Source organism: Poecilia latipinna, unplaced genomic scaffold (assembly GCF_001443285.1).
Source record: "Poecilia latipinna isolate Pla-1442-1.1 unplaced genomic scaffold, P_latipinna-1.0 Scaffold4, whole genome shotgun sequence".
NCBI lineage: Eukaryota > Metazoa > Chordata > Actinopteri > Cyprinodontiformes > Poeciliidae > Poecilia > Poecilia latipinna.
The window spans coordinates 526,653-552,605 of NW_015112620.1; the positions used below are offsets into that span (position 1 = coordinate 526,653).

General features: G+C 38.7%; 3 protein-coding genes across 6 annotated transcripts; 1 reads left to right on the forward strand and 2 right to left on the reverse strand.

Moving 5' to 3' along the window:
* Positions 1–1,595: 1,595 nt before the first annotated feature.
* Positions 1,596–12,121, reverse strand: LOC106961389 (ras-related protein Rab-3D-like). Of its 4 annotated transcripts, none has more exons than XM_015055213.1 (5): positions 8,338–8,427; positions 8,035–8,268; positions 4,817–4,935; positions 2,459–2,583; positions 1,596–2,307 (listed from the first exon to the last, which is right to left on the reverse strand). In XM_015055213.1, the coding sequence occupies exons 2-5, from the start codon at positions 8,266–8,268 to the stop codon at positions 2,120–2,122; spliced, it is 666 nt and encodes a 221-aa protein (XP_014910699.1). In that variant the 5' UTR covers positions 8,338–8,427; the 3' UTR covers positions 1,596–2,119. The 4 variants fall into 4 exon arrangements, with proteins under 4 accessions (XP_014910699.1, XP_014910852.1, XP_014910776.1 ...); XM_015055366.1 differs by having other exon boundaries at positions 8,035–8,271; positions 8,338–8,355; XM_015055290.1 differs by lacking the exon at positions 8,338–8,427 and adding an exon at positions 11,990–12,121 and having other exon boundaries at positions 1,599–2,307; positions 8,035–8,271.
* On the reverse strand, positions 12,010–18,398 carry pld6 (phospholipase D family, member 6). The gene is made up of 5 exons (XM_015055486.1): positions 18,295–18,398; positions 16,780–16,958; positions 16,298–16,527; positions 14,081–14,347; positions 12,010–12,142 (listed from the first exon to the last, which is right to left on the reverse strand). The coding sequence occupies exons 2-4, from the start codon at positions 16,956–16,958 to the stop codon at positions 14,121–14,123; spliced, it is 636 nt and encodes a 211-aa protein (XP_014910972.1). The 5' UTR covers positions 18,295–18,398; the 3' UTR covers positions 12,010–12,142; positions 14,081–14,120.
* Positions 18,399–23,046, forward strand: LOC106961680 (transcription elongation factor 1 homolog). The gene is made up of 4 exons (XM_015055608.1): positions 18,399–18,496; positions 18,799–18,935; positions 19,015–19,085; positions 21,863–23,046. Exons 2-4 carry the CDS (start codon positions 18,820–18,822, stop codon positions 21,925–21,927), a joined length of 252 nt encoding a protein of 83 aa, XP_014911094.1. The 5' UTR covers positions 18,399–18,496; positions 18,799–18,819; the 3' UTR covers positions 21,928–23,046.
* Positions 23,047–25,953: the final 2,907 nt, after the last annotated feature.

Below are 25,953 nucleotides of genomic sequence, written 5' to 3' on the forward strand. Positions count from 1 at the left end.
CATGGAAACATTTTGTAATAAATGAAGAGCTTGATTGTTTTATTTCATGCCAAGATAAATGATAAATGAAACTGCAACCAGAGCAGCGAACAAGGTGGAGAAATGAGACAGAGACATCTCACAGAAGTATAACGCTTACGACTATTTGACCGAACACGTTTAGTGTTGGTAAAAAACGCCTCAAACTAAAACAAATAAGACAATATACAATTGTGAAGTCGAAGGAAAATCTATCACAAATAAAAATCTGAAAAGTGTGACGTATACGTTCATATCCAGTCCCATTTGCTCTGGTAGCTCTAAAAGAAATCTAGAGAAATCCACTGTCTTCAGAAATCACCTGAACGGAGTCTGACTGTCGATAATTTCATCCCCGTATAAACGTGGCTGTTCTGTGAAGGCCTCAGAGGATTGCTCATGAAGACCATGGGACACAAAGTTCTGGAGACGTTCAGAGCAAAGTTATGTTATAAAACATTGGCCCAAGCTTTGAGCATCTAGTGGAGTATTGTTCAAACAAATACAAACCTGTATTTAACACACATGGCCTTTAAAGAAGAACATGTTGATGAAAGCCATTGTTGAGAGAAAGTCAGAAGGGATAGTGTTCACAGTTTGTCACAAGACATGTAGAGGACACAGCAAATACGTGGAAGAAGGAGCTCTGCTCAGATGAGGCCAGTATTGAACCTCATGCTGCGTGGTGGAAATCTAACACTGTAAATCTCCTTGAACACACCATGATGCTTTTCTTAAGCTGGGGCAGGGAGTCTGACTAGACGTAAAGAAAAGATGGATAGAGATAAATACAGATTGATTTTGGAAGAAATCCTTTAAGTCTCACTGTCACTAATCTGGAAGTGAAATTAAATGGTGACTTTAAATTTGGCACAAAACTCAAATCTAAAAAAGAAAAAAAAAAAAAATCTCAATTGCCAAAATAAACAGACAAAATTTTGAAAACATGATTTATGCTTTTATTCACACATTGTATTTTGGTGACAGAAAGGATTTCCTCTCTTGTCTTCATCTTGTCCAAAAGGCAAATCAGTCACCCGTCCCTTCTGTCCTGCTCTGTACTAGCTTCCTGCGTACTACGAAGCTAATTTTAAAATCTTTTGATTTGTTTTTAGATGTGCTTCAAGGTCTCCAACGTCAGCAGACCAGCTGATCTAGATCGGTCCAAAGACAAGACTAAAGTTCAGAGGCGTTTGGGTTTTTGCCATTGGTTGTTAAAAAACTGGTTGTTTCTATGAAGTAGTCAGGCTCCTTCACCGTCTTTTCTTTTTGAACACTCTTGTTTTCACAGCGTTGTTCACCACAGCATTAATCATTTACGAGTTGTGCTGTCGACCAGAGTTTTACACCCGTTTTCACTAATTTAGTAATTTTATTTATTCTTAATGTACAGCATCAGATCAGAAAATGTTGCATGATTTCTCTACAAGGTCTTCTTAGACAACTGTAACCGCTTCAGAACATATTTTTTCCGTGGTTTTGGGATCCAATTTCAAACTATTTTGGATCATTTTAGCCGCTTTCCTGTTAAGTTGACAAAAAGTATGGAAGTACTTCACAAAAGTAAAACTAAGACATGATGCACAGATAGATTTTTTTTAATGTCAACTGTAAGAGGCTAGAAACCCGACAAATGGCAATTATTAAACACACATGACAAAAATAAGTTAAATAGAGGCAGATAATGGCATCTTTTCAAAGCAAAGAGTTACATGCTTTTTACACAACGAGCACAACTGTTATAATGGCATCCATACACGAGTTTGACCTCAACCTTCAGGAATGTTAGGGCTTTTTAGTGATGCATTTACATAAAATGGCCACAGGAGGGCAACGCAACACAAGTAAGTCCATGCTGATCTGGTTCGCTTCCTCAACTGCAACAGGTGCTGTCACCTACAGGAAACTGTTAAAGCAGGGATGTTATGAACAAAGGCAGAGAGGAAACTCTTTGGCTTTACTGGATAACAGTCTGAGGAAATTATGAGGGATCTCTCAAACCGCCTCAAGGATGAGGAGAAAAATCCAGTGAAGTTCATCTGCTTAGGTGTGTGAAGTGAAACCGGTCGAGAGGACCGCTCCTGTTGGCGCCGATCGGCTATCAGCAAGCACAGCCTCTCTGACTCGTGTCACGCTTATCCTTCAAGGTGTCCCCCTTCTGATTGACTGGCTGGCTGGTGTGACCGTTGACACTCTCGTTCATCTTCTCACAGATAAGGTCCACCAGCTTGTCGAAGACCTGCTTCACGTTGATGTTGTCTTTGGCGCTGGCTTCGAAGAACTGAAAACCTGTGGACAAATAAAGATAATGGGGCGATGAATCAAAACTCATCAAGCGACAGACGGGTGATCCGAGTGCTCCTGCAAGATTAGATCAAAACAAATCCAACGTGTGTGCGCGCACATGTTTGCTTGTGTGTGTGTGTGTGTGTGTTATTACCAAGCTCTGTAGCCACTCTTTGGGCATCTGCTTTGGGGACTTGTCTGTCGTCTTCCAAGTCCAGCTTGTTGCCCACCAGCACGACCTGAGCGCTGTCCCAGGAGTAGGTCTTGATCTGGGTTGCCCTGGGAAACAGCCAGAACATTTTCACAATTATTCTGCTGCTGACCCAACATGGACACTGAAGAAAAGCTGATTTCAAACAATGAGACAATGTGGTTTTATTTGAGAACCATTTAAATTTGGCAATGAACAGAGTAACTAAGGGTCGCTAATCATTTATTTAGGACGTAAGGCCCAATTTAATAACACTTGCACTGATGTCTGCTTCACCTACCTTAAAATTAATTTAACACCAGCTAGAAGGAAAAGTTACTACAGACATATATTGGCATTTATGTATAAAAAAAGTCTGAAAATAAATTTGTTAATTCACTTAAAGTCACCAGTGTCACCATTGTCGGTACCCGTGATGTTAATACAAAGTACTGTTACTAAGAAATTATCATAGTCTTTTATAGCATTTTACAAGGTTGGAGCATGCAGAGAAATTGATCTTTGACCCTTCCTCTATGCCCGTAGTATTTCTCAAAAAGATTTAGGCAATGAAAACGACACATTGTTTTGTGTCTGTCAAAACATTTTCAGTGTTCTGGAAATGTCAATCAGTTTGTTTTTTTATTTTAATCTGCTGGTATTTTAAAGAGTTTGCAATGTCATGATCTGCAGCAGGTTTCCAGTGGCTTTGGAAGAAAAACGGTCCCACAGCATCACAGAACCTCTACTGTATTTAACAGTGGGAATGAGTGCTTTCCAACACATCCTTTGTTTTGTTTGCTTTGTCCATTTAAAATCAAATATCTTATTTTTACACATCTGTAAAACATATTTGGGTGTTGCCAATTTATTTATTTTCCATACCCAAATCCTGACATCTCAAGATGACTCGTTATAAACCGAACATAAAATGAGTAATTGTAACCCTACCCCCTGACCGGATTTTAATAGGCAAATGCTAACATTTTAGGTTCATTTGTGTTTATTTTGAAACATTTAATTAATTTCCTTAAAAATATCTTTGGACAATTACAAGTGGCCAACAGAATTGGCGGCTGAAGTAAAAGTTTAAAAATCTAACAACCTAAGCTGCCGGTAACTCAGAACGCAACGAGACATGTTGTGATTTTTAGCTCTATTTAATCACACCAATTTGCGTACAATAAATTTCTATTGCTATTTTTGGCACTTTTTGACATCGACGAGGGTGAGTTAACAGTTTTTTTTTTTTTTTTTTTTTAGGAGGCAGGGGGTTAATAAAATAGTTGCTGTTTTACCTTTAGACTAACTATTATTGGTCTTCAATTGATAACAACCCTAGGTTCCAAATTAATGAGATTAGAAGACTTTTGAGATAAGTTAGCATAAGGCGAGTTATCAGTGACAGTGGAGCTGAATTTCCTTGGTAGGGTGGAAATACAGGGAACTTCTGCACATCTGTGCAGACTCAATTACAGCTGATTGGTTTACAAAGTTATAGAAAAACTGTAGGTTTCCATCTTTTTCCATCTGTTCATCTGGAAATAACATTTCAAACCAGATTTTGTATGCATTATAGCTGCCTGTCGAACTGCTTTTCACTCGCCAAAAACAACAGGAGCATTTCCAAACAGCAGCAGCTGAGCAGCTGTAATCATTTATCAGTCTAGCATGGAACATAAACTCTGGTGTTCAGGCATTATTGGGAGCCTTGCACCTGCACCAATAAGCATGTTGTTATTAATGTCACAACAAGCAGGTGTTTGTTTCAAGAGTTCTTTTTTTATTTTTTATGAAAATTATTACAATAATTATTAAAAAACAATAAAAAAAAAACAACAACAACTGAAAACCTTTATATTTGTGGGGTACAACCGTATAATAATAAATATTAAACATCTGCTCTTTGTTAGGTTTGTCTTTGTTTCGGCAGTCAAACAATGTTCATGTTACTATGCTAAAGCTATGGTGGTTCAGACTGGCCTGGGCATCATTCCCCCTGACCTCCTCTTCTCCCTACATGTGTTAAGGTTTCTCGATTCTGTTTAAAGCTGTTTTGTGCCATTTTGGCTTTGTAGTTGTTTAGAAAATGTCCCAGCTAAATAATAATCAGTTTAGGCTTGCTTATTAAACCTGGCAGACGGCAATAAAATGCTGTGGTCTCATGTGAAAGTATGGAGTATTAGTATTGTTTCTTTTGGCTAGAAACATTGCCGGCTTGAGTTGTTTTACATCGCTAAATTCAGCTAAAATGGGGGTTTTACCTGTCAATTAAAAAAATAAATAAATAAAAATCTAACTATAGCAGAAAGAAGTCCTTACCAGTCCTGAACTGCACAGAAGGACTCCTGGCTCGTGATGTCATACATGAGCAGGAATCCCATGGCTCCCCTGTAGTACGCTGTGGTGATGGTCCTGTAGCGCTCCTGACCCGCCGTGTCCTGCAAACACAGGGTTTCTTGGTAAGAATCGAGAATTTCATTTAAATAAATACCAACAATCACACAATCGCTTCCCTCTGATTTTTAGGACAAAAGTACAATGAAAGTGACACAGAAAACAACGGTTAGCTGGTAAATAAAAGTTTGGTTGTTGATTTGGTGTTGCGTCACTGCTGCAAAAAGTGTTATTTCTGCTGAACTTTCCTTTTGTCAGAGGAAAGTATAACACCCAGAACAGAAGATTTAGTGCCGTTATCAGACGGGAGTCCTTGCCTTCCGCTAGCATTCAGTAATAGATCTGTCCCCGGTGTCAGTCTGCGCAGTAAGCACATTGGGCTCCGGCAGCTCAAACCCATGCATCTTTCATGAAGCCTGCCGTCTGGGGACAATGTTAAACATCAACTGTCATTAGCTCTGGAGCGCGAGAAATTACTTTAAATTCATGACAGGCAGCGACACATAAGAGAGCAAACAATGGAAAGCTCTACTTGTTCTGCTACTCCGTCTGCGGAGACTGACGAATTAAAAAAAAAGAAAAACTTCTCACCCACAGGTAAGTGCTATTAATTAGCTCAAGTAAATTACAGTTTTGACACTACAGAGACGGCTGATTTTTGTGCCCCGTTTTGCTGACAGGGAGACTGTCAATCTTGTTGTCTTTTAAACAAGATATTTTTATGTCATAAATAAGAAAAACAAAAACGCTTTCTGAGAATCCAACCCGCAGCTGTTCTTTCAAGGCTCATTGCTTAGCCTAATGTGAACATGAAATGCACATTTACAAGGTAAAATATACAGCAAACATGTAAAATAATCTCTTCCTAATGTAGACAGCAATGTTTTAATGGGCAGCATAATTGCAAAAAATAAATTCAGAGTCCAGACTTCAGGAACAGTTTTTTGGCAATTCATATAAAAGCTCAACAATATTGAAGAATTAATCTAACACTAGGAGACAGGGGGATTGCTTGAGATCCACTTTATGCATGTAAAGAAATGATGATTCTGCAGTAATCAAGCACATCACCTGATGTTCATTTGTCAAAGATGTAGTTTACCCCTACCTACAGAAAAGACAAAGAGACACAGAACTGAAGAAAAATGGAGAAATGTTTGGCTGGGCCTGAAAAGCATTTCTAGACAGAGAATAAAATATTGGTTTAATATTTCCAGTTGCTACCTGCAGGATACAAGTCTCTTCACAAAATGATGCAAACAAATCCAATATAGTCATTAAAATGCCATTCTTCTTTTATGTTATTAAAGAAACTCGCTGCGAGACTACAAAATGCCCTCACTGCCTCAAACTTGTCAATGCCCACTTGCCATCAAAGGTACAAACTGATAGAAAATGGCACAGTTGCGCTTTAATTTGCCAAGCTACCGGGTCGGTGCGGCTCAGTAAGCTGTAATATTGTCCGGCTTATTCGGGAGTTAATTAATTAAACTCTGTCTGGCCAGGCGGGGTTAAACCCAAACCTTAAAGGCGGCAATTTACTAGTGCGGTGACAAAAGTGACGCGCCGGTACGTCGCACCTGCTTGTCGCAAGCACAACTGAAGGGGGTCCAGGATGGCACCGTACGGGTCTGCTGTGCGACTCGCTTTCACATGGGCCAACCCGTGTCACAATGCCGAGCGCAGTTACAACACTCTTCAGTGCAGAGCTTGTATCTGAGTGAAGAAGGCTTTAGTTAGCCATTTTCAGTGTTAGTACAGTGTTTAAAAGCAATTCAGAGGAAGCATTGAGATTTGAGAAGCTATTAAATAAAAAGAAACTGTTTTCCACAGCATGTCCACAGTTCACTCGGGCAGGAAAACGAGAAACGGCAAAGAGACAGGAAGAAGCAAATATGCTCTGTTACCCTTTTCAGCTTTCAGTCTCTGTTAGGGATCATGCTGGAAAACTCAGTTTTGACAAAGATCTGCATTTTCTGGGGAAGAGTTGAAGTGTTTAGTACCATTAGTTGCGCCCAATTCTAATAAAATATAATTTGTCACATTAACTCTATAATCATTTTTGTTTTAAAATGACAGGAAACTCCTCCATTACAGCAAGTGCTCTCACTCAGCAGGTGACAACGCCTCTGCCTTGAATGTAAATCTTTAATGACGATTTGCAGCAGGAGGACTAGGAAAAAAACATCTTATCTTGTATGCTGTATTTTTATATCTTATTATATTATAGTTCATTAAGAGAAATTGACTAAAACATTCACAAAGCTTTACAAAAATGGAAATTACCCCCCCCAAAAAAGAAAGTTAAACAACAATACCGCTTTGACAATTTAAACTAGACCACAAAATTTGTGACGCTGCCTATATATAAACTCATCCGTACACACTGTTGTTAAAATAGAGTTGTTGTTCACTTTTTCTCAGAACTAAAACTGAAGTGAATGCAACAGGAGGGAAAAAAAAGAGAAACATTCCCCAGGAAAACCAAAAAAAATTTTTTTTGGTTGGTTTTGGTTTGGTTTTCCGTTTCTAGCATGTCAAAATCTTGAAACAGCATTCTTGTTTTGTTGAGTTTTGACTCTTACCTCTAATGTCAGTGCATCAGCTTTCTACGCGTTTTAGTTGATGTACTTTAGGGTTGCATTCTGCGTTTTTGCTTGGGTGAGACATTTTAGAAACACTGCTGAATAAATGTTTTCACAAAACATCTAATAAAAAGCAGTGTTCAGTCTCTATTTGAATTTTTGTTTTTTTAATTTCTGCAGGGAAGAAAAAAAAAAAAAACACACTTTCCCTTGAAATAAAACAACGGGTTTTGGTGTTCAACATTTAGTTAATTTGTAATAGTTTGAATCAAATCCTCTTCAAACCTGAAGAGGAATAAATGAAATATTTATTTGTCGTTTCTTTTTGTAGTTACTCAAGAGCTTCTGCACCTGCTTTTGTAAATAGCATAAAGGGATCGACAAGGAGATGAAGGATTGAAAAGGAGAAAGAAATTAAAAATGTAGGAAAATGGATGTGAAGTTGTTTTTTTTTTTGCACGTTAAAATGAGTCGTCCTACTATTCCTTCTAACACACCACAGACAGCTGATAACCGATGGCAGTTTTTAGAGGGTGAGCCTTTACTTCATCATCTCACCCAGATCTGGAGCTTGACCCTCTTGTCGTTCCTGTAAATTGTCTTGACTTTAAAGTCGATGCCCACTGTGCTCACAAACGCCGAGGTGAAGGAGTCGTCTGCATAGCGAAACAGGAAGGAGGTCTTTCCCACGCTGCTGTTGCCGATGATCAGCATCTTGAACATGTAGTCAAAGTTCTGGTCGGCCGCGTCCCTCTGCTCTTGGCCGACCCCGGGGTCCCGGTCTAGCGCCATCTGCTGAACGACAGCAAAATGAGGACAATCCCACATTTGGCAGCAGAGTACAGATATGTTCATGGTCACCTTGGTAAAGTTTCCATGGCTCGTCAGCTGCAAAACAAGCCCTAATCAACACTTACACAACTCTCTGCAAGACGGCTGAAATGAGAAAAAATTTTCAGCTGCTACACCGTTTGTTTTTGCACCACAAGCTGTCAAAATGTCTTACCTAGCGGGGCTCAAACCTGCTGATGATCAGGTAATCAAGTGGTTTTAATTGGCAGCACCTGGCAGCTACTCGCCTTATTAATTCCTCTGAAAGTGGCAAAGCTTTGTTCCCATTTTTTACCTTTTTAGAAATTTTTGTCACATAAAAGACAAATTTCGGCATGTTTTGGCAGAATTGAATGTAATAGAGCGACACAAATTGCACTTGTTAAGTAAGAGTAAAATACAGTTTTTTTTTGTTGTTGTTGTTTTTTGCTTTTATATAAAATAAAAATCTGAAAAGAGAAGAGGGCATTTGTATTAGGAATGCACCAATGTAGACATTTGAGCCAATATCGATACTAAAAATTACTATTACCTTTAGAGCCAATAACAGATATTTAAAGATATTATCTATATTATATACATTTCCTTACCCTTCTGAGATCATGAACAAAAAAAAAAACATCTAACATTTCACAGAGCTCTGTTTAATCAAAAAAAAATGACACTGCTCAACCCCACATCTACCAAGATGTTGCTGTGAACCTGAACTCACCGGTCAGATAAAAGGAGAATTAATAAGTGTAAGGACAAAGAGACCCATGCTCACTCTAAAGGGTCTCCAGCAATCAACAACTCAAGTGGATTGAGGATTGCTGGCAAAAGGAGACGTACGCTCCACAAATTTGGCCTTTATTAAACAGTGCCAGGAAGAAAGCTTTTTTTTTTTTTTTTTTTTTTAAAGCTGCAAGAAATCTCATTTGCAGTTTGTCACAGCAAACATGTGCTCTGGCCAAATGAAACTAAAATGAAACATTTTCTTCTATATGAAAAACAGCATGTTCACACCATCTCCAAATTAAAACCTGGGGGTGGCAGCATCATGCTGTGAGGATGCTTTTCTTCAGGAAACTAGTCAGAGTTGATGACAAAATGGCTGGAGCAAAATTTTCGAGTGAGACACAGCTGAACAGATCTACAAAATGAACATTTATAATATTTATTAATAACAACAACTGGATGTAGATCCAGATTTGCTCCATAAAGAAAAGACAAGAATTGTAAAAATGTCCTTAAAAGTCTTGAAAGAATTATGTTGTGCGCTGAGGTTTCGACAATCTCCTATTTGAGAATCACCTTGCTGGTGGTAAGAAGGTGTTTCATATCTACCCAACTGTTCTTTGGTATTTTTCCAGGTTTAGCTAAAGCAAATGAAGCAAACTGAGACAGGCTGTTAGTGAAAAAGATCCTTTTAAGATAGCCTATCTATTATAGCCTAGTTATTTTGCTATATAGAAATACTAAACATGACATAACATTTAGGAGAAAAGCTAAAAGTCTCACATTTCCATTGTCAATGAGAGAAAAGTAAGTCAGAGGAAGCCCAAAGACTATGGGAGTACTGAAAAAGAAACCATTTTCCACTGAGCCACATGTCAGCAGATCAAAAGCTGAAGAGTTTTTGAGGTTATCCATTTAGGTTTATCCATTAGTAACAGCTTGTTTCTATGAGTGAGAAAGAACCACACAGTCCAAAATATATTTTAAATATTATCTGTCAAAGACACACTGATTTCAATTTGTGACACGCCCAAAAAGTTTATTTTTAAAAACACAATGACAAAATAGTAACAATATTTAGAAAAATTTAAAGCCAACCTTCTTTGAGACCTCATTAGTAAGTTAAAGGGGTAGTATGTATTTTCCAGGCACATAGTGCCATTTCATAGAATGACCAAGTAACAATGCTACTTTCAGTTAATATAAAAAATGCTGCATAAATCAAACTTAAAGAAAATTGACTTTACAATTTGATGCCTTGAAATTGGCCTCTGTCTCTTTAAGAAGCTCCTACTCTTACCGACACTCCGCTTTAGCACATCTCCACAACTCATTCTAACGTTAACAGCTGCTCTTAGATTTAGACCGAGAAGCAGTTTGTACGCTGAGCTCAGCAGACTCACAGTTCCACCAGGTGTTTGCTAGTGCTGCTGCTGCTAGTCTGATGGAGCTGAGCAGGGAAGTGCTCTGCTCAGCTCAGCTCAGCTCAGCTGGGTACTGCAGCTCCATTTAGGCAATCTTGAACAATAACATGATATAAAGCTCAAAAAAGTCAATCTTACATAATACCCTCCCTTTACGAGGAGAGATAAAGTCAGTTGTGGTCAGCGCCACCTGGAAGTAACTTTCGTAAAATGTGCTTATTGATCAGAATGGCATCAGAGTATTCAGTTTCCAACAAATAGTTCACCGGTTAAAGCCTATAAAGAAGAAAACTGTCTTGTCCCGGTCACAAGCTGATTTTCTCTAAAAATGACTGGAATTGCAAACTTTTATATCTGCAGTTCCAGACCATTACCAAAAAACAGAGATTTGCCAAGAAACACTGGACATCTGAAAGTCTGTGCATTGAGGAAGAGCATGAGCTCTCTGAGAAGTATTTCTTATTTTTCATTTTTTGGATGCGAGTAACAAGTCTTGTTTGGCAGTGCCCACTTTGCGACTTTGGACCATCTCGAGACGGGCAAAGTTAATGACTGGTGGAATAAATGTCTATCTGTCTTCCTGCCTTTCCTTTCTGAGAGATCATCACTGGGCTGTAAATCACATCCAGGGCGTGCTCCCTCCACAGTATCCCTCATTATCAGTCACCCGCCGCTCCCTCCGTCCCATTTGTCACATGAAGTCACCACATAAACTTATAGCATCTGTAGGCACTGAGTGGTGTGCTGAGGGCAAAACATCCTCTTAACCTCTGTGTGCATTTCATCCATCACCCACTGACATTCCCACTCAAACGTATACACAAACACACACCCACTGTCATCCATCTCCCTTAACTCGGCCATATTCATCCATCTATGCATCCCCTCCTTGTCATAAGCCATCCATATCTCACCCACTCTCTCCTCCCCTCATCCCTCTGCATCATAATGAGGCTGAACCATCCATTCATCAGAAGCCCACCCCCTCTTTCGTCCCAGAGGAACAGGATGCTAGTGCTCCTCCCTGGCTGGCTGCTGATGGGATCTCTGGAGACCAGCTCAGCATTACCACTTCCAAGATCCTGGAGGAGGCGGATGGGCAGCGTGCTGCTGCGCACACACACTCAGCAAAACACCCCGTGCCCACGCATGCGCCTACACATCAACGAGCAGCAAACTGTTGGAAGGTTTTTGCAGTTAGTTTGCAGTTAGTTTAGTACAAAGAAGGCAAGTCTTTCCGCATGAAAACAAACATGCCGCACCGCAGCCGCTTTAAATGGTAAATCTAAAGAAACTGCTCTAACGAGAGCAACTTATCCCACTTTCTAACTTTTAAACGACTACAAATTTCCCCGGTTTTCTACAAGTTAAATCCGTAAAAAAAGTTATCATTAAGTCGAAACACGTCTCGTGGCTATGCTTTATCTAGTCTGGCTGCAACAAAGCACCATATGGTATGGTAGCTCTACAAAAACAAACAACAACAAAAACACCTCCACTGCATCCCCGACTCGCTGAAACACACGTGAACGCAACTTTACCTTGGATGTCGTTTATGATCTGCACTCCTCCGTCCTTATCCACAAACCGCCACCCGAGAGCCGAAAGTTGCGTGCTGCTATCGGCCGCTCCAGCTCAGGTGCTCGCCTCCCGGATCGCCACCCCGGTGCATGTGCCTGACACTGGGGCATCCACTGTGTAACGTGTCAAGTTAGACAAAGAAAAAAAACAACAGAAACACTTCCGGTTGGAGCTCACAAAAATAAAAGGCTTGGTCAAAAAGGATAACAAAAACTGCACATATCTAAACATCACACACCTTTTTTTTCCCCCAAATTTCTCTCTGTTCTTCAGAGAAAAATGTCTTGCTATAAATTGAGATTCAAATTATGTCTAAAAGGTAGGTGGGCCACGCCTGGAGAGAAGAGAACAAAAGGATACCAGACAGCTTCAGACCTGGGTAGACCACCCCAAAATTATACTCAGGTAAGAAGAGACACTAATATCACTCAAGTAAAAGAAAGCACAGTGTAGTAAAACTCTTTCTAAAAGTTTTTTTTTTTTTTTTAATAAAAGGTTGCTCAAGTAAATATAACTATACCCATCACTGTATAGGTCAACTGTTGTTTGTCCTCTGCCTACTGCTTGAAAGAAAGCAGGTAAAGGGTTAGGAGACTATTTTTAGTCAGCAACCATATGGAGTGTCCAAAGTTGCTGAATCAGCACATGTCCAGTTAAACTGGCCTCCTCTCTATGGAAGTCCAAAGGTGCTGCAGTTCATAAAACAGAAAATCAAATACAACTTTTTTTTCTTATTGATCAACAGCAATTTTAAACAAATATATCAGTAGCTTATTAAATAAATATTCAAGTGGATATGTCAAGCTCTGAGAACTACTTCTTATTGTAAATAAGTGGCACTTTCTTTTTCTTTTTTTTTCTGTTTTAACAACAGCAAATGGGCAGTTCTTTATTTTCACTACAGCATACCATTTATGGTCTGAGTCAAATATTTTTGGGTGAGTCCACTATTATAACATGTCTTGTTAATTGTAATCCAAAATCCAAGATAAAATCAAGCCACACTCTTGAATGGAAGAAAAATCCACATTTTCAGTCATTGACATATGTGGTCAACATTTGTTTTGAAGGTGCTCTCTTGGTACATGACATTTAGTAAACTTCAACATTGTTGAGCAACAACCTTTACCCACACCCATGACCTTTCTGTTAAGTCGACGGAGCCTGACAGAGCGGTGGTTTTAGAAAATTACCGCTGCAAGGATGTCAATATTTAAGACATGATCTTTAAAATACAAAAAGTAGGACAAGCAGATTCTTTCTTTAAAGTGTTGGCTGAGTGAGGAGAAGCAGAGTCAGGAAAAGTCAAATGTCTCATGTTTAAACAAGGTCCCCTCTACACATTGAAAATCCACAAGCAATGGTGCACACAAGCAATTCGGAACAACATAAAACACGTTACAGCGACAGCAAAAAAAAAAAAAATCAACTGCACCTGGTAGAAAAATGATGCAAGACTGCTGCACCGAGCCTCCAGTCAAAACACAATAAACTTACATTTTTACAGCCAGTGCAACTTAGTGTTGAACAAATATGAAGATTTCCATAAAAACAATAAACCAACTTGTATCCACAGTTGTATTAAATATACAGCAGAATGCTATCACATAAAAAACCTCAGCTCTTAGATTGTCAGATGTAAGGGCTAAGAAAGAATTAAACGTGTGACATGGTATAAAAGTATAAAAAAAATTGTAGTTAAATCAACAGCATATATTTATCTATATTGAAACAATAGGGATTCTGTTTGTTGGTGAAAACATTGTTTTAGAATACTGGGACACCATCTGTAAACTAGTCCATTGGTTAATACCTAAACTGAATTGTTTTTCAGCAACAAAAAAATAAAAAAAATAAAGAAATACTAAAACAGTCCACAACAAACTGTAAAGTAAATGCCGACTGAATGATTAAACAAGTCTAATTCCCTTCAGAGTATCTCAGAATCATTTTAACTTGACTGAGTTAAAATGAACTTGACTCAGTGAACTTAAAGTAAACACACCAAGAAAAGATCTACAGGGTAAGCTGAATAAACAAATTTTGCTCACACATCTCCATCTGTCAGTGACCATCACGGCTAATCACTTATTAGCGCTTATAGAATAGGGCTGGATCATTAAGCGCCCATATCTGGTTGAACTCCTTAATGAAGGGTTGAACCAACTCTGCCTCCTCCGTGATGATGATGTTTTCCATGTTGCTCTGCACTGCTGTCAACGTCCAGTTGAGGGAGCCGGTGATGAGCAGGCGGCCGTCCACCACTGCAAACTTGTGGTGCATGTGCACAGAGCCAGCGTCACATCGCACGCAGACGCCTATGGCGAGAATGTTGGACAAGGGAGAAAGCCACGGAACATGAGGGAAACCTTTCATATTTGCATTCATCACACATACTGCCTGTTGTGATGTTGAGTTTGGATTTGTGTTTTCAGTCATTGAGATTGGTCGTGCAGTTTTTTTGATTACTCAATTATTGTATCAATTATTCCACATAAACCTATACTTTTATGTTAACCACGTAGTTAATAGTAGCACACGTAGCATATATGTTTATATCTGCAAGCCGTTAGAAAAGACCAAACGCAAAAACACAATTAAAATCTGAATGGGTTGAATTCAAATCAAATTCAGCTCGATTGGACTAAATTTTCTTAAATTTGGAAGATCTCTGATTGGCCGACACTTCCATTTAAAATCAAATTCGTCCACTACTCTTATGTACCTTCGCGAAGGTCTGAAAATTAGCAAGTCCAATGGACCCTTTCTCTTAGGACTGCACGATGATTAAAAAGAAATCGGTATTGTTCAAAAATCGTAATTGGTAGATAAAGCTTTTTAAAGATAAATTGCACTTGCTGCTTCCCTGCTTTTGAATATTTGTGAGCTGAGAAGTTTATGGCTCTCTGGCTGCAACAGTAACCCAAGTCATTACCCTTCTACCACCAAACTTAACAGCTGTATGAGGCTCTGCTGTTTGAGTTTCATTGAAAAGGCCTCTGTGTGCCATCAATAGTAGCAGTGTGGAATCAGCTGTGTGTTGATTTAAATCATTTTAGTCACAAACAAAGAGCAGATTTCATACCAAAACCTCAGACAGTAAAGAGTTTGTACTTTCTATTTGTCATGACTGTATTTTGACAAACACCAGACTACTTCAATCAAACCGCGACTGCAAACTGAATGACCTTGTGGTGGACCCAGTGGCATTCAGCGAGAATAAACAGCCTTTGCGAAACAAAATATGGAACAGGAGCTTAATTTTCCTCGAGCCAACTTAATTTTCCTGACGTTTGCATTCAACATTCACTTAGGCACGCACAAACACACACTCAGAAACACTTTGCCTAATAACATTTGCTGTCTGGTTGCCAGCTTTGTACTTACTTAATTCTAACCCGACCATATGCAGTGACAGTGATTTATTAAATGCAGAAGGGGCTGAGAGACAGAGTGAGACAGCATGAGTCACACATGTGATACAAATCTTTCAAGGCACTATTACTCTGAGTCATTGAAGGGCTTGTAGAGGCAACCTCAACTAACCCCAACACCCCCATTATCTCACTGCTCGCCATTATAGATCATGTGGGACTTACTGACAATGATACTTCAGGTCTGAAAGCCTGGAGCGAGCTCCTGTTATTGAGTAAGACTAGCGTCATGCTCCCTGTATCTTCAACTAAATGTGACTATAATGGTGTTAAATAGGTTCAGAGCAACCTTTTATTATATGTCTAAAATGTTTCTACAAGGGAGTCATGACTCTATATCCACGACATTTCTAACATTTTGTGGTGGAAGGACCCTTGGCCACAATTCATTTCGATTTTTATAGCAACAGTTTACAATAAACTGAAGCGCAGAAAAGACAATTCTATTTGTATACACTTAAGTTTATATTAATCAAGTAAAGTACATTAATATTTTATTGATCGGGGTTACGAGAGAAATCTCTTGTTAAAATTCCAAACTTTCCAGATTCTTATCAGCCGAGTTTCCTGTTCCAAGTACAAAAGTTAAACGTGAATTCCCAGAAGATTTTTGCTATCGAGTTCACACTTCCAACAACATACTTGCAAAACTACGGGACCGGCAGACGGATGGAAAAGTTTAATACAAATACAACTTATTTTTAGCTATTATTCCGAAATGGAAACCAAAATAAATTGACCAAATAATTCTAAAGGATAAGTTATTACATGGAAAATAAATTTGATCATTGTACAAAAAAAAAAAAAAGAGTGTAAAAACAGAGTTTCTCTTACCAGCCTTGCGAAGAACTCCTATTTGTGAGCCTGTGATGGCAGAATAGTCCTTGTCACTAAGGACTCGGATAGTTACGCCCTTGCTGTGTAACAGGAGCACAGCTCTACTCAGATCCATGTTGGAAAAAGAAAAAACACACAGGTCCAGTGAGGAGGAGGCAGAGAGGATGTGGCGGAGGAGACAAGAGAAAGACGTCTCTACACCGTGTGGCAGTGGACAGAAACATGAGCTGAAGCAGAAACAAAGAAGCAAGTCAGAGGCCTGTGCTAATCCATACATCTCATGCTACTGTACTGCTACATTATGCACTGACATGACAACGTAGGTTTTCAGAACTATATGAAACTCTCAAAACTTAGTGGTTAAAATTCACCAAAATGGCTTCAAAAAGTCAAATGTTGAGAGTAAATTATGAGAATCTGATGTATTCTTCATATGTTCAGTTTGTGAGATAACACTAATTTCGTCACGTTGGTCTTACCAAGCTGAATTTTGGCTAAACAGGTGCTCCACACAAGACACCTTTGAGGGGAAGAAGAGGACCTTGTTGAGGGTTCTTCTGCGCCTGCAGCGACCAAAGACCCAGCCAAGCAGTTCCAGGCTGAGAGAGAGGGCCATCACTCCCAGGCCAACAACCTTCACACTCCACATCAATGACATCTAACTCACATAAAAAAAATTCAGTTAAGTCCAGTCATCTTCCATTGATCCTCTTACATCAGGATAACAAACATCTGGTATAAGAATATAACAGTTTTTTGTTTTTTTTTTTTTGCTATGCATTACAAATAGTATTTTCAAATATAGTTGAATAAACTGTAGAAATTGCAAATGTACTTGCGTAGAAGAATTAAGAGCCCTTTTAGTAAGATTCTCAGTTAACAGCACAGTGGCTGGAAACCTTTTTTTTCCACATTTTGTCATGTTACAACCAAAAATTGAGTGTATTTTATTGGGATTTTATGTGGCAAATCAACACAAAGTAGTGCATAATGGTGTGTTATAAGGAAACAGATTTTTCTTTTTTTGTCAACAAGAAAATTGCTGTGTGTGGCGAAAAACTGACACTGCACATTACCCTGAATATGCTAATGATGAAAAATAGTGGTGGCATTATCATGCTGTGCGGATGCTGAAAACATGGCTGCAAAAGACTTGAGACTGGGCAGAGGTTCAATTTTCAGCAGGAAAATGATCCAAAACAAACAACCAGAGCGGCAGTAAAATGGTCTAGAACAAAGCACATGAATCAGAATGGCAACATCAAAGTCCAGACACATAAATCAAAGTGGGGAACATGTCAAAAGACACAATTTCCATTAAATCTAACTGGCTTGAGCTATATTTGGAAGAGAAAAATGTCAGTCTCTAGATGTGGAAAGCTCATAGAGATGTACTCTATAGTAATTGCAGCTGTAATTGCAACAAGTTGTCATCTCAATGGCTGACTTGAGGGGACTTGTCAATTTAAATATTTGTATTTTTTCCTTATAATTCATAAACATGCCCTGCATTGTCCATTTTAATCACATAAAATCCCATTAACAAAACATTGAAATTTGTGGCTGTAATATGAACTATGAAGGTTTAAGGGTGTAAGCATTTTGTAAGACTTTGAATCTTCTCATAAAGGTTTTCTAATATTTTTTCTCTACTATTATGTAGTTTAAATACATATTTAAATATTAATAATTTAAATAAATAAGTAATAAAAGTTCTTATTATAACAGCATAATTGAAACACATCTGATATAGAACACCTTGATAAACGCTAAATGTATTTACAACACATCTACTGATTTGTCAGTTAGCTAAGCTAGCTGACAAAAGCTAAATGATAAACTGATTACGGTAAAGCAGGAAGTTTCCAAACAGCGCAATATGGCAAGGTCAGTGTGACGGAAAAGTTACAAAAACGGAGACCTTGTGGAACAAGTAAGGGTTTAGCAACAGTTTCAAGTCAAAACAAGAAACATGAACTGGTTTTAACCCAAACCTGCTAGAGTTTCTGTCGCCACCATGCGGGAGAAAGACTTGTCAGGTGCTGCCAATCGATGTAACTGTCGTCTCAGACAGCCAATGGGAGATCGTGACGTAAACGCTATCCTCCAATAACTTCAATCGAACCGTTGTTGGTACCGTGGCTTAAGGAATTGTTTTGCTGAGCTTTCCAACGTGTATGTTCAGCCTGAACTCAGGTAAATACGATTAAACTTACTCTAGTTAAATTGTAACAGTCACGCAGTGTTCCGTTGTTGTTAGTAAATGAAAGCACTGGAAAAGTAATTTTCTTTGAAAAACATAGTCGACGTGTCTTTTATCCTGAGGTGAATAAAGTTGCCAAACAAGTCAACAAACATGCTAACGCTAGCCTGCTAAGTTAACAGCATGGAGTATTGAAATTATTTAGGGCCCGTTGCAGACATTAATAAGGTTGTATATTCTCTCATATTTGGTGATATCTTCTTTGAACCGTTTTTGTTTTGTGTTGCTCACCCAGACTTTATAAGGCTTGTGTAAAATGGGTCGACGCAAGTCTAAAAGAAAGCCTCCTCCAAAGAAGAAGATGACAGGAGATCTGGAAACTCAGTTCACCTGCCCCTTCTGCAACCACGAGAAGTCATGTGATGTCAAAATGTAAAACGCTATACGTTCATCTGATCTGAAGTTCTTTTGACTTGTTTCGGCTGGGTTCTAACTTGTCTTTTTGTTACAGGGAGAGAAGCAGGAACACTGGAGTAATATCATGCTCTGTCTGTTTGGAGGAGTTCCAGACTCCCATTACCTGTATCCTTTTCACCAAGTGGATTATAGCTTGGTTGTTATGGTCCTCTTCTTAAAAAGAAACAAAACAGTAGTGATATGAAGAACCACTGCTGACTTTAATGTGTTTTTATTTTATAGTGATGGGAAATTTGACTCGTTTAAGAGACCTTGTTCTTGTGGTTTGGCTCTTTAAAAAAGCCATCGTTTTCTATTCCCATATGGATCCTCAGATATTTATTTATTTTTGTTTTTTTTCTTAAATTAACATCTTATTTAGAAAAAACATTAAAATGAATTACTCATTTACAAAACATTCATTGTATTCAGTGTTTATTATTTAAATTGATTATTATACTCCATGGAACACAGTGCTGCAAAAAGTACATTCTAGAAGAGGCAGCTTGAGATTTTAACCTTGTGTACTGTACAGTCTGCGTTTGCTAATGATGCAATTTAAATGGCATCTAAATGTAACATCTTCCTCATATTTCTAATTTTCTCACTTTTCCAGCTTGTTTTTTATTCATTGTTCTGTCTCACTCTGTAGCATCTCCCTCCCGCCTGTTTCCTTCTCTCTTTGTGTGTGTGCTGTGTCTGTAGCCGCTGCCTCTCCCATTCCTGCTCAGAGAGGCCACATAGCTGCTGTTTGTGATAAATATTACAAGGAAAGGGGGGGGGGGGAAGAAAAACAGCAGCTCTGATCACAGCAGCAGTTCTACATATGCAGAACTGGTTCTTTGAGTTGGTTTGTTTATGATCTGTTTGAAGATTGGTTTGTTTTAATGCGGGAAGAGGTCTTAAAAAGGGTTTTTTTGTTGTTGTTGTTGAAAAATTCAGTTGGTTCAGCCCTTCACCGGTTATTGCCTCCATCTATCCACCTCGTGGCTGGAACCCGTCAATCTGCTCTAAACTCACCAAGAGTCGAGTAAACCTTTGGATTTTGCGACAGGTTGTCAGTTGTCCACCTCCATCAAAGATGGTGGATTGCTTTTCTGGTGCCTTGGTTTTATGAAGCAGGTTTATCCTTTTTTGGTTTTCTTGGAGATCTTGCTGAAGATTGTGCTTAAACGGTTCAATGAAGCCAGCTAATCAAATCAGTAAATCAACCCGGGGTTACTGACGGTGGATATCTGTTCGCCATATAAAACAGGTGGAGCTGCAGTAAAAGAACTTAACCAATGTCGCCGCCGTATCATTAAAGCGTAAAACCATATACCATTTTGTCAGGAATTTTATCATTGCTGCAATCCCAACTGCTTTAAACCTCCCTGTGCACTAAATGATCTATCAAGGTGGAAATGTTTACATCGAGCAGGTGGAGATGCTATAAATGTCCAAGACTAAAACATGCTGTGGTTGTTTTGTGATGTTAAACAGTTGTTATAAGTACAAACACGAGTGTAGCAACACATGCAAAATGATAAACTCCAGCTCATGACGAATGAGATCTTTAAAGACGGAGGCATTTTAATTGATTGCTGGTTTTTAATCTTCAGCTTCCAGCGTAAACTTTCAAATAATCGGCCTCAGTTTTTGGTACATAAGTATCAATTCTTCTAATTCTATTTCAAAACGGCATCACTCGTTGAGGAGAAGAATAAAGGAGCGCAAGCAGTTTGTGTACATGCGTACCTATCCTTGTTGTCTTTTTAAATTTACATACTGCGGAGACTCGTTGGTGGGAGAGCCGGTCCTTTTGTTTCTAATTTGGAAAGCTAACTTGCTCTATTGTTTAATTTAGAGGAGCCCAAGTCCAGCCCTCAATAGCTACTATCCTGCAACTTTTAGATACAAATGGCTGAATTGTCTCATCAGAATACCATTCAGCTCTGCAGAGGCCCAGTAATGAGGCATTCATTTGATTCACGTGTAGAGAAGGAATGCCTCTAAAAGTTTCAGGATAGTAGCTATTGAGGAGTAAGTTACCATGGTAACAGATCTAGATAAGTTGTTGACCAATTCAAGCAGAACATGATTTTACCTTGATAAACCAGTTTCCCTGCTTCGTAGATTAGGCCTCTGATCTTGTAGTTGGGGAAATTATTTTTGGCTGAATCGCGATCGCCTCATAACAGCCGGCAGCCTCCGACAAAGTGATCGTAACAACATCTAACCCACAATAACACTGTGAGTTCTCCACTTATTCTGTAATTTAACGTTCATCTACTTCAGGTGAGGGAATTATTCCTGCTGATATTTTTCCAGCCTCAATTAAAATAATGTGTGTTTTAATCTATTTTATAAAGATAAGTAATTAAATATTTGTACACTTCCTGCATAATTTCTGCTAATGTCTTTCCATATTATTTTCCAGTTGCTTTCTAACACGCACACTCCATTTTGATTCTGATTTAGAGTTGTTGACTATCTCTGAATTATGACCCTGATCACATCAAAACAACCCCAACGCCTCCTGCTTTTTCTTTTTTGTATGATTTAAGTGCATTTCTCTGCAGCAGAGGCCACTTATAAAAGGGGTGTTCTTAGGCTATTAAAGCTGCTATGAAATTTCTCTGTCCACTATCAATAAGTGTAAAAAGGTGTAAACCTGTGTGTGTTTTTTTTTTTTTTCCATGCTGAAATAAATAGAGTAAATCTGTAGTTAGATGGTACTCTCTGACATCTGTTCACAGATTCAGAATAATTAGGATTCTATCGATAATTAAACATGTTCTACTTTTAAAGCCTAAGAAATGGCTTGGAAGCAGAAGGACTTTAAAATATTTTAATTGCAACACTTCTTGTCATACGTTTAGCACTTTGTAGAATTATCTTTTCCTTAATCAGGTTCTTCTCAGATCTGTCGGAGCCTGTAGATGTGTACAGTGACTGGATAGATGCCTGCGAAGTAGCCAATCAGTAGTCCTCGTGGAGCTGGACGCGCCTCAGGAAGCTAGAGAGGTCAAACACGCGTTAATAGGGCCGCGCCTATTCAGATCATGCTGCTTCAAGGATACAGTTGAAACGCTGAACCGTGAATTTTTATGGTCAGTAAAGACACACAACTCTGGTAGCAGTGGCCTTGCTTTAGACTCCTCAGCAAAAACCTTGTTTGAGAAAAACAACTTTCATTCTGATCAAGTTTATTGTAAGATAGCCTATGACTTTAGCTTTAAATTAGATTTTATATAATTTTATTTTTCTGTGCAGGGTACCTTGGCTTTCCCTTGATACGACAGGGCGGTTTTGTTTTTAAATGTAATGTTTGATGGCCCTGAAACAAATGTTTGCTTTTTAGATATTTAATTTTGAAATAAAGTAGGAATTGAGACATTTAGTTTATTCTAACTGCTAGATATTGCAGATTCATAGTTTATGCAAAAAGTGCATAATTTGAAGAGGTCAGGTCCTTGCATTTAATTGTGAGATCAGTAAGTACTGGATGAAGTATACTAAATTAACTCGCAATGATCAATTTATGCAAAAGTTTAAAAATTTCAAGCTCTGCAGCTTTTTCATCTTAATCCCTCTGCAGGATCTCTTTGAATTGCAACATTGTCTTATTTACTGTATTAAAACTTGGAGCAGGTGGGAACTTCTGATGGATTTAGATGAAATTTAGATAAATGATGCTTTGAATTGGTTATTTTTGTCTTGAATGCTGCAGATTGCCAGTTAGCTTTTGTATAAATAAAGTAACTCATTATTACCTCGAGAGAGAGAGCATGATATCACCAGTTTTCTTCGCCAACACAACACTGTTACAACACTCTGCCTCATCTTAAAGTACTGCAGCTTTAGGTCATCCAAACACAATAAAACTAAATGCAGAATAAAACCAGTTAAGAGGTAATTGGTTAAAGGTTCCTCATCCTTCACTTCATTGTTTTTGCTTGTTGGATGAAAGAATCTTGCCCTAAAATAGGGAAATTCAGAAAAGAGTATTTTGCTTTGCTGAAATCTGTAATGCTGGTTGATTTTAAATGAATCTAAATGTAATGTTTTCAACTGTGATCAGTGAAATAAAGACTTCTTACTTGATGATTATTCTGGTGTTTACTTTTACACGGAATCAACAAGATTTTGCGCATTCGAGCTGTTATTTTGTCGAGGTGAAATGATCGTACAACTTTTAAGTTTAAAAAAAAAAAAAATGAAGCACAACTTAGAACTTTATGGAAATCCACACAAGTTAAAATATATATACATTTATAAACCACTAAAATTTGGATACATGTCCTTGAGCAAGTAGCAGTTCAAGAGGAACCACTTGACTTTTTGTGTCCATGAGCATAATTCTAACTGAATATTTAACTACTGTTCCGGTCAGAACTGGCAGACCTTATTTACATTGGCACAAAGCGGTTTTTAAGCAAAGTCTATACATTTCCAAAAGGGCTGAGTTCAGGTTATTAGGGACGCCATTCAGGAAGCCTTCCAAAACTAACTCTGATTTGTTTTTAGGATCTTTGCTTTGTGAAACACCAAACTGTGTCCATGTTTAGCCCCACATGACCTGAACTGTAACACTCAGGACGAGGCAAGTCACCTTTAGAATCCAAAGAGCTAGAATTGTACATATTCCTACTAAAATATATCAATTCTATTTTGACCTTATAAATCTGACTTAAAACTTTACTTAAATAGAATATTCCATAGTTTTAGTAAGATAAGAACATAGTTTGCAACAGGATGATAAAATAATGTTCTCCACGAGCATTGCTCTTCTGTTGTGGGATTTTTATGCCAAGATTAAATGAAAGTGTTTGTTTTTGTTTAATATTCCAGGATATTGCTCAGCTCTGTCTTGTTTTTGGCCAATCTTAGTCTGAGCCACATGTAACTCCAGAGCAGCAGGTTTCAGACGTCTGCCCGAGATCAAAGATGGTCTTTCAGGGTTTTAACAAACAACCCTAGAACCACCAAAAGTCAAATTGATCATAAACTGGAAGACGCTATAATGGAAGCGTCATCACTGTCGAGAGTGAAGCAGACCTAGAAAAAAAAAGCACTTCTCCAAAATAAACACCTTGTAACCGCACATTTACAGCCACATTTAAGGTCAGATAAAACACAAATTGAGCTATTTGGTCACAATAGCCAGAAGGTGTCTAGGCAAGGCTTTTATGCTTTACTTTTTTTTTTTACTTAGTACCATCTTTTTATATGATGATGGCACACCTGGGTGTTTTAACAAGACAATCATCCAAAACACACATCAAGTCTGTGTTAGAGCAGAGGTCTGGGATGTCCCAGACCTCTGCTCTATTGAAAATGTTTGTACTGAGGTTGAAAACCTGAGCCATGCAGGGAACTCAATCGGTTTAAATCGACCGAATCATTTCTGCCAAACAGAAAAGTTAAATATCCTGGCAGAAATCCTGCCAAACCTTGTTGATGGCTTCAAATTTTGTTGGTTTGCCTGTGACTTACTAAGTACATTTAACAAAAAAAAAATGTTTGTGGAGGTGTATGTACTGTACATATTTAAGCCTGCATGCAGAATTTTTAACCTTTTGTGGATTACAGAAAGTCTACCTAAAATTAAAACATTACACCAATTCTTTTAAATCCCGACTTAGTTTCATTATTCTACCCAAAAAAGCAACAATTCAAATGCGTCATTAAAAATCCAAATTTAATACATTCAGAGAAGAAGATGGCTGTGCGTATACTTCTGACCAGAACTGTACCTTGATAAAGATGACAGAACTCAGTCCTGTTAATACCATTCAGTTTAAATCTGTCATGCACTTCAGACATAAAAACACCTTTTTTTTTTTTCTTTTTTTTAGTAAAACATCTGTACAATGGAGGCTGTCTTGGCTCCACGATCTAGAATAGAAAACGTAGAAAAACACATCTTCCAAAAGCCACATGCTGATGTTACATTTCAATATGCTAAAGGAGGTCTTTGAATGCCAATCTACTGTCCTGAGGCATCTGTGACTGTTGCACGTTTTCAGGAGCCCATTCATCCCCACGGAGCACAGAATGTAGCCGAAATGAAAGAAGGCAGTGTAGTGGGGTTGTGCACCAGACAGGCCTGAGTGATAATAGATGAGATGTTGAGTGCTTGCCTGGGCTCTCCACCCAGGAGGAGTGTGCCCGTGCATGCATGCTCTGCGGCGTGCATTGTGTTCGATGATGGACCCCAGCTGGAGAGGTATTGACAGCGCCTTATGAAACATGCTGGAGGATGATTACAATGGAGAATGATTATCACTCAGCTTCTCCTGCTCCCTCCCCCTCTTCTCCTCCTCCGTCTCTCGCTCCTTCTTTTCGCCTCTCCCATTCAGCACGCGAGGTCAAGTGTCATTCTGTCTCCCTGTTGTCAAGGCTGCCAATCAACCCACACAGCGAGTCCGGGGCAACTGTTGCCAGGGAAACAGAGCGATTTTGGTTGCTAGGCACCTGGAGCTGTGCTCACAATAGTCATTTTGTTGCTTGGAAGCAACATACACACGCTTGCATAAACACACACATAGCCACAGAAAGCGCTCTCCCCTAATCAACAAGTTCACGGAGCGTCAGAGGGAAATTTGTGTTAATTATGATTACATACCGTCACAGATTTGCTTACACATTGGAAAGAAATCATGCAAGTGTATTTGACGGGAGCGTAATCCATCTTGAGGCTGATGCTGACAAATTGCTGAATTTGCAAACGGATGCTGATCTTCTAATTTATAATACTTTAGCAATAATGCTAATGCTCTGAAAATGTTATTCCGGATGTTTTATTCCACCATCTCAGCCACCTGATTAATCAGCGAGCCCAAACGTCCCAAGATTTCTTCAAACCCACACCCTGGACCTGATCAATAAAAGACATAAACATCCATCACTGTGACCAAAAATAGTTACCCATAAAAGCAGTCAATCCCTCAACCCCCCCCCCCACCTCAAAATACACCTCTCTTTACAAACGTTAACCATCTCCACAACA

Excerpts from the sequence above, each read along its gene's own strand:
- LOC106961389 (XM_015055213.1), bottom strand. The coding sequence starts at position 8,268 with ATGGCGCTAGACCGGGACCCCGGGGTCGGCCAAGAGCAGAGGGACGCG. Across the intron at positions 4,936-8,034 it reads GGGTCAAGCTCCAGATCTGG|GACACGGCGGGTCAGGAGCG; the intron begins GTGAGATGATGA and ends CTGTGTTTGCAG. Across the intron at positions 2,584-4,816 it reads TTCTGTGCAGTTCAGGACTG|GGCAACCCAGATCAAGACCT; the intron begins GTAAGGACTTCT and ends GCTGTTTCCCAG.
- pld6 (XM_015055486.1), bottom strand. The coding sequence starts at position 16,958 with ATGTCATTGATGTGGAGTGTGAAGGTTGTTGGCCTGGGAGTGATGGCC. Across the intron at positions 16,528-16,779 it reads TTTAGCCAAAATTCAGCTTG|CTCATGTTTCTGTCCACTGC; the intron begins GTAAGACCAACG and ends TTTCTGCTTCAG. Across the intron at positions 14,348-16,297 it reads AGGAGTTCTTCGCAAGGCTG|GCGTCTGCGTGCGATGTGAC; the intron begins GTAAGAGAAACT and ends TTCTCGCCATAG.
- LOC106961680 (XM_015055608.1), top strand. The coding sequence starts at position 18,820 with ATGGGTCGACGCAAGTCTAAAAGAAAGCCTCCTCCAAAGAAGAAGATG. Across the intron at positions 18,936-19,014 it reads AAGTCATGTGATGTCAAAAT|GGAGAGAAGCAGGAACACTG; the intron begins GTAAAACGCTAT and ends TTTTTGTTACAG. Across the intron at positions 19,086-21,862 it reads GTTCCAGACTCCCATTACCT|ATCTGTCGGAGCCTGTAGAT; the intron begins GTATCCTTTTCA and ends GGTTCTTCTCAG.